The 7,432-nt window shown below is 61.4% G+C and overlaps 3 protein-coding genes across 3 annotated transcripts in view; 1 reads left to right on the plus strand and 2 right to left on the minus strand.

The window, feature by feature from the left end:
* Nucleotides 1-265: 265 nt before the first annotated feature.
* Nucleotides 266-2,011, plus strand: KRP23_3074 (uncharacterized protein; the record flags this gene model as incomplete). The annotated part of the gene is made up of 1 exon (XM_067887882.1): nt 266-2,011. The coding sequence occupies one exon, from the start codon at nt 266-268 to the stop codon at nt 2,009-2,011; it is 1,746 nt and encodes a 581-aa protein (XP_067750432.1).
* Nucleotides 2,012-2,228: 217 nt separating this feature from the next.
* Nucleotides 2,229-5,306, minus strand: KRP23_3075 (uncharacterized protein; the record flags this gene model as incomplete). Its single annotated transcript, XM_067887883.1, has 2 exons — nt 2,229-3,871; nt 4,841-5,306. 2 exons carry the CDS (start codon nt 5,304-5,306, stop codon nt 2,229-2,231), a joined length of 2,109 nt encoding a protein of 702 aa, XP_067750433.1.
* A 958-nt stretch (nt 5,307-6,264) lies between these two features.
* The window catches only part of KRP23_3076 (uncharacterized protein), a gene marked incomplete at both ends in the record, with an annotated part of 1,926 nt that continues 758 nt past the window's right edge, over nt 6,265-7,432 (minus strand). The window contains one exon of the mRNA XM_067887884.1: nt 6,265-7,432. This exon is cut by the window's right edge and continues 758 nt beyond it. Within this exon, the coding sequence (XP_067750434.1) occupies nt 6,265-7,432 (1,168 nt within the window).

Here is a 7,432-nt window from a genome sequence, read left to right on the forward strand (position 1 = left end):
CTATAGAGGCCTAAGTTGTGTGGTACACACAATATGATGTGTACCACATCAAATATGTAGTTTAATAGGTTTTTGGACCCATTTCAGGATAAATTTTGGGAGGTCCCAAAACTTCAGAGGTTATAAGTTTTGGGAGGTCCCGTCGAGTGTTGCTTGAATGTTGCACGAATTGGGTGGCTCGGGCGCGCCGACGAGTCGAGGTTGTCGTCATTTCCGAAATTGCCAAGTCGGGCGCAGGTGTACCGTGAGTCTCCAGCTAAGTGCGATGTCGACGTCGAAACAACCTGCGGTCGGGCGCAGCAGTCGGGGGCGTGGGAGGGCCGAGTCCGCCTCGTCGTCGGCTGTTGCTGCCCATACGGCTGCGGGGGGTGGGAGCGGAGAGCGTCGTGAGCCGGAGGCCGCGGAGGGGGCCCAGCAGCTCGCGGAAGACGGCAGCGCAGACCAGGGTCTCGCGCAGATTTTGGACGGTTTGAGCGCGGATTTCTTGGCCGACCTTGAAGAAGATGAAGCGGCGGCGCCAACTGGACACCAGCCAACGGCAGCGCCAGAGGCAGGAACCCCTGCAGGCGAGACGCGAGCGGCGGAGGCCACCGAGGCGACGGCGACGGCGGAGGCGACCGGGCCAGCGGCTGAGACGACCGAGCCCGCGACGGGGGCGACCGAAACAGCGGCGGAGACTACCGAGCCAGCGGCTGCGGATGCGCCTGCAGCCAAGACTGCGAGTCGCGGGAAGGCGAAGGCGCGAGCCCCCAAGAAGGCCCCACCGCCGAAGAAGGCAGCGCCCCCGAAGAAGGCAGCACCGCCGAAGAAGGTGGTTCCTCCCCCACCAATGACGGCCATGCAGCAGGAGCGCCACTCGGCTATCGAAGCGGCGAACGAACACTTGCTGTCGCTGAGCTTGGTCGACAACAGCGGAGCGGCCGGGAGCAGTAGCAACCCACCCGCCCGTGCGGCCGCTGCAACCGAGGACCAAGAGACCAAGGAGAGCGAGCCAGACGACGACGTGGTGATGCTCGAGAGCGAACCCCCGGTGCAGACAGCGATTCGTCGGGATGGGCGTCAGGACCGACCACACAAGGCCCAAACCTTGCGGGCGATCGCTGAGGCTTCCCGTGAAGATCTGCGACGCGAGCCTGCCTCGGCCAAACGGAAACACCGCGAGATGACCGAGGAGGAGTTGCAGGAAGCGGGCGAGACGTACGAGATCTGGGAGGTGAAGCAGATGCTGGGACGGGTCATGAAGGACGGCCGGTACCATTACTACGTCGAGTGGGCCAACTGTGAAGGCCCGGTCGAGCTGCTTCCGATCGAAGACGTGGCCGGAGCCCCCGAGTGGGTTACCCTGATCGACGGCTGGTATGCCCACCGGGAGCAGTGCGAGAAGGAGGGGAAGGCGGCTAAGTCGTTGCAGCGCTATCTGTCGTCGCAGCGGATGCACCTGACCTTGGGCGGAGATGCTAGCTTCGCCTGCGTGTACCGCGCGGTGGAGTCGGTGGTGGAACTCGTGACGCCGGAGTTTGCTGACAAGTTGGTGGACCTGGAGGCCGACTTCGAGAAGACGGTGGCCTACGACCGCGCGAGGAACAGGGGCTGGACGAAGGCTGACACCAACGCGTACTTCGACTTCTTGATCAGCAAGAAGGGAGGGTGGAAGGTCCAGATCCGGAAGAACCAGTACAAGGGAGAGTTCACCGGGTACTGCGGCGTGGCGTACTGTGTCTCGGAGCCGGGCGTGTACATGGTAGCCGTGACCGACAAGAAGCGCGACGGCCACTGCTTCGGGATGAGGGTGAACGAAGACTTGGAGATGGACGCGTTCGAGAATGGCTTGGAAGTGGGTTTGGGCGATATGGATATCGACCAGATCCTGTGGGTGCGCAAGGTGATCAGCTCGTCCGTCCCGGAGGTCGACCCTGTCGACGGAGAAACCGACGATCAAGTGAAGTACCGCAAGCACGTGACTGCCAAGAAGTCGGCGATCCGCCAGCTGAAGAAGCCCCGGGTGTTGTAAGGCACCACGGGTCCCGAAAATCCTCCTCCCCCAGTGTGAGTCCGAGCCAACGAAGATGACGGCAGCGCGGCGTGGAGTCAGAGGTCCTGCATATCGGTAAAATGTCGTGTTCCCCACTAAGGTTGCAGGTAATACAGCGACATCGTTCAAACCCAGCATGTGGTTGGCCACTTGAGACGTCTTGGTTCCGGAGTGGCGCGCCGCTGGGAGGTGTGGTCTACACACCGTGGCCCCCAGACTGTTCACCGTTGTCGTTTGAGGACGACAGCAGCCAACGCCGACAGAGCTGGCGCAAGCGTGGGTTTTCGGCGAGGCACATCCGCTGGAAATGAAGACGTACGTATGCCTTCGCGCGCTGGATGACGAAGTCCTTGTTCGTCGTTGATCCGTTCATCATGCAGTCGTTGTGGTGCAACCACAGCATGTATAACACGCTGCAGCGAATCACGTTGAAGACCCGAAGCATGTTGTGGGCGCCGAACTCGCTGATGGCAGCCGGAGTGAAGACCATCCCCTGGAGGTACACCACCCCTGCCCACGTCACCGCCGGCGTCAAGAGCGACCGGTACTCCGGGAGGAAGGTGTCCCAGACGTCGCGCGCCACGGGGCAAGTCCAGAAGAGATGCTCCGCGTCTTCGACGTCACTGCAGCCATGAACACACAAGACGTCACTCGTCTGGTGCTGGTACTTCTTGCGTACGTTGAGACCATTGTGCTGGAGGCGGAACTTGATGTCCTCGAGAACCGGCAGCAGGTCCCGGTCGAGCGAACGCTCCCGGCGCCAGAGCTCCTTCCACAGCGGTTCGACCGCGACGCCCAAGGACGTATGCGGTTTCCGCTTGATCTCCGGGAGCGTGTGCAGGAGGTGGTAGAACTGGTGGTTCTTGCCTTTGTGGAATTCCAACGTGTCGAAGATCCAGGTATGGGCCGCCGCACAGAGCCCTACCGGCAGATGAGGTCCCGCGGCTGGAGAACCTCGTATCTTCAAACCAAGGAGGCGGCCGACTTGGCGCGTGAAGAAGCCCGCCGCGTACGACCATTTGTCGCGCGAGGCGAAGTTGGCCTCTCCCAGGACCTCCTTGCACAGTTCCCGAGTGGGGAGTTGGCCGTGGCGGTCCACGAAATCTTGGACGCGGTCGTATCTAGCGGAGAAGAACCGATGCGCGTTCGATGAGGCCTTTCCCGTGAGGGTGCCTCTGGCGTTGGCCCGAAGGAAGTGGTTCTGCCAATACAGCATCTCCATTGCTGCCCAGACGAATTCGTCAAGGGTGCAGTGCTTCTGGACAAGGGAGTACCAGGCGCGGAGCGGCTCGATCCAGAATGGACCCAGTCCTACCCATGGTCCTTGCGTTGTAAGGCCAGATGGGATCGGCGCGTACAGGATATCGAAGCCTTGGCTGCCGCAGTCCAGTGGGGCGGAGAACAGCGCGAGGGCAGCCGTAAACCAGCGCGGGATGGTGCATGTCGTGATGACGCAGTGAATTGCATCCCGGAGCGAACAGAGTTGGAGGGCGTTGCTGAATGCCTTCGTTTCCGGAAGCCCCAGGCCACCGAGGGAAGTTGGCAAGTACAGCCACTCCTCCGCCAAGGGTCCTCGAAAAGCGCGGGTTACCGAGAGTTCCTTCTTGAACAGGAAGGACTTGCAAAGTCGCTTAACCTGGGCAGCCACGTCAGGAGGGACTTGCGTCACAGCTGCCGTGTACCACAGCAAGGGCAGCACAATCGCTCGCAGGATGGCGGCCCTGCCCAAGAGTGTCCTCGCGCGGAATCGCCAGAGCTTGCATCGCGTCACCATTGCCTCCAGTAGCCGCGGCAAACGGGCGCTGGTCGGCAGAGAAGGACTCATGTAGATGCCGAGGACTCGAACGTCACCAGCGTCCGCGATCACGTCCCAGCCTCCAGCTTCAAGTTCCGCTCGAAGATCCGGCGGTAGAGGCGAGAACGGAAAGATGTGCGTCTTGTGCACGTTAAGTCGAAGCCCAGCCGCTTCCGCATACACTTGGACCGCCTCGACGAAGGCCGGGGCGTCGCGCAAGTCGTGCAGGAGGCCGGTGCAGTCGTCAGCAAAGGCAAGGAGAAGGTGGGGGTCTCCAGCGCCCGGCACCTTCACACCCTTGGATCCCATTGTCGCGCGCAAATAGCAGAGCAGTGGTTCGATGAACAAGACGAAGAGCGCTGGCGACAACGGGTCACCCTGGCGGACTCCGCATCCCAACTCGAAGAACTTGCTCGGGGTCCCGTTGACGAGGACACTGACCAGTGTGCCTCGGAAGAACGTCATGATCCAGTCGCAGAAGTTGTCTCCGAAATTCATGTGCCGAAGAACCTGAAGCAGTGCCTCCCAGAGCACGCTATCGAAGGCTTTGGCGTAGTCCAAGAGGACGGCCCCTGCGTCCTCCCAACCCAGGTGCTTGGTGAGCGCCTGAAGATCTTGGAAGCGGATGAGTGCATGTCGGATGGACCTGCCTTCCACGAACCCGCTCTGGTCCGAGTGCAGGAGCAGCGGAAGGATGTCGCGTAGTCGCCACGCCAAGACCTTGGGGCCGAACTTGGCATCGTGGTTGAGCAACGTAATCGGCCGGTAGTTGCTCGGAAGGCTGCGATCGCCTCCCTTGAAGAGCAGCGAGATGTATGCCTTCTGCTGGGACTTGCACATCTTGCCGCGGTCGAAGTTGTTGGCGTACACCATTTCGTACACCTGCGCCCATCGCTCTGGGTCTAGCTGGTAGTACTCCGCCGGCAGCCCGTCGTAACCTGCCGATCGTCCTTTTGGAGAGTGCTTGATGGCCCAGTAGAAGTCGTTTGCCGTCATCGGCGCATCCACCCGACGGCGCTGGGCCTCCGTGAGCCGAGCTGTGGTATGCTTGAGCAGTCCTTGGAGCTTGACAGCGTCAAACCGGCGAGGTCCTGCGGCCTCCTTGATGTCACGCGATGGAGATTGGTAGAGTGAGCCCCAGTAATGCCGGTGCTCCGCTGCCATCTCGTCGGGGTCACTGGTATCCGAGCCATCCGGAAGCGTGACACTGGGTATGGACACGCTGTACGCCGTGTTGGCCGGTGATCGAAAGAAATACGCCGATCCGCGCTCGCCTTCTGTGACGTCACGGTCGAATTTGGTCTTCTCTCGTCGGTCCGCGAAGATGTCCTCCAGCGCCTTGAGTTCACCCTTCGCGTCCGTTAGGGTCTTGCGGGTATCTGCCGTCGAGCACACTGCATCCATAGCTCGGGCCATGCGGACGTCCGCGCGAAGCTTGGCAAGACGTTCCTCGTCCTTGTTCTTGAGGAACCGCTGCATTTCCCTAAGGAATGCACGGTCCGCCGCCTTGTGGTCATCCAGGAGTGCCCCCGGGTTGCTTCCCGGAAACCAGCGAAGGCGGTCACACAGGCAGTCAAGCGTGCGATCGAGCGTGTCCTTGACAATCGGGACGTCCAGCAGCCTCCGCGGGCACTTCCACGGGAGGCGCTTGGATTCCGGCTGAGAAGGAGACGCGAGATGGAATTTCACGGGGTAGTGATCCTCGTGGAGCCATTTCTTGTCCGTGACGTACCGAGACCCACGGTAGTATCCGTCGAAGAGTTCGGGCGTCACGAGGCAGTAGTCAATGCGGTTCCGCTGCTTGGGGCCGGAGAAGAGGCGCTGGTCCGGGAAGGTAATCCTCCAGGGGTCCAAGACACCAAGTTCCAGCATCCACGCTTGGAGTTCGTCACGACCAAGGTCGTGGGGGTACGGGACCGCTTCGTCCAGTTGGGGGTCGATCGGTGTGTTCAGATCACCGAGGACCAAGTGGTTTGCTGCGTCCGGGAACCGGGTTGGCAGCGAGTCGAAAAAGCGTTTGCGACCGGGCACGTCTACCGGTGCGTAGGCAACGTGGATGAAGACCCGGAGGTCATTGATCCGCGCATCCAGCACGAGATAGCGAGATCGGTGTTCATCGCTTGCATAGAGATGAGTCACGTCCTCCACAGACGTGAAGGGGTGACTCCCAGAAAGAAGTAACGCGACACCGTTGTGGCCGGTGAAGTCGTCGTCGTCGCGGTGGGACCAGAAAACTTGCGCCTTCGAGTCCGCGGAGTTGATGTAATGAGTCACGATCCTGAGATTGTCCGCCTTGGTGAACTTGGTCTCTTGGAAAGCGACGAGTTGGTAGTCAGCGAGCAGCTTGTTCATCATGCTGTACGCTGCACCACCTTTTTGACCAGGCGCGTTCAGTCCATTAATGTTCATGGACAGACCGCGCAAGGCCCAAGGCGACTCAGAGATGAGTCGCCTCGGGGGACTCCGGGGAGCCCATGGTTTCGTCGGCGGTAGATTTCGCGGCGTCCGACGTAGCCTCCGAGTCCGCCGAGGAGGCCATGGAGATGCTGTCTACTTCAAGCTGGGAGCGGTCGTCGAGAACAGTACGCAGTGCATCGTGCACCGCTGCTCCGAGGTACTGCTCGTATTCCTGGCCAAGCCGCGACGCGCAAAGCGCTGCCAAGGTCTGGTCCGTCCACAGTAGGAAGTTCGAGTACTGGTAGCTGGACACGGCCGTGTCACCACACAGTGCTTGAACCTTGATCGGGTCGTGGTAGATAGCGGGAGCGTGCGTACGGAAGAACAGGTCCACATGTGCGTACGCCCGGGCCGTGTCGCGATACGTATCATCCGGGACTTGGTCTGCCAGGATAGCACTCGCCGTCGGCGAAGCATCCCCTGGGTAGTCCTTGCTGACACGGTGCATGAGGCTCCGGTCCGTTCCATGCGAAGTCGACGGCTTGCCACTGTACAGACGAAGAAGAGCATGCTCCTCAACGACCGGAGCGAGCTCGTCCGGACTGGCGTGGACCAGCGCAGCATAGGCGCTGGGCTGAGCTGTCATGGCTGCCAGCCTGCCATCGGGCTCGCTCATCGTGAGCAAGTCTTGGGCAGCCTTGCGAGCGCGGCGACGGTATTCAGAGCGCTTCATTGCGTTCGTCTTGGGACGAAGAACCGAGTGCGAGGCCACCAGTTCTCCCACTGGTTCCGCCAATGCCAGCGGCGAACAAGCGACGGCGTCCGAGTTGATAAACGCAGAGCAGTCGGCGTCGCCAGCGGTAGGCTCGTCGTAGTCCAGGTCGCTGAACGCTAGTTCAAACGATGTCGGTTTCACAGGGAAGCCAAACACCAGACGACCATCGGAGTCGGACGTTGTCGAGACCTCCACCTCCGCCGCCGGAGGCTGCGGAGGGAGGGTCGAACAAAGCGCGTGTCGCGTGACCTTCACCCATTCCTGCACGGGGGCAGAAGCCGCGGGTCGTTCGAGGATGACATTGCCATCCCGGAGCGGCGGCTGCGGTGGGGTTGCGACGACGGGCGTAACGGGGCGGCACTGGGCTGGACTGGTAGCGCGGCGGGCAGCAGCAGCCTCGCTGGCGAGGCGCTGTTGGTCCGCAGCGCGTGTC

The sequence above is a fragment of the Phytophthora ramorum genome (assembly GCF_020800215.1).
Source record: "Phytophthora ramorum isolate Pr-102 chromosome Unknown Phyram_PR-102_s0002, whole genome shotgun sequence".
NCBI lineage: Eukaryota > Oomycota > Peronosporomycetes > Peronosporales > Peronosporaceae > Phytophthora > Phytophthora ramorum.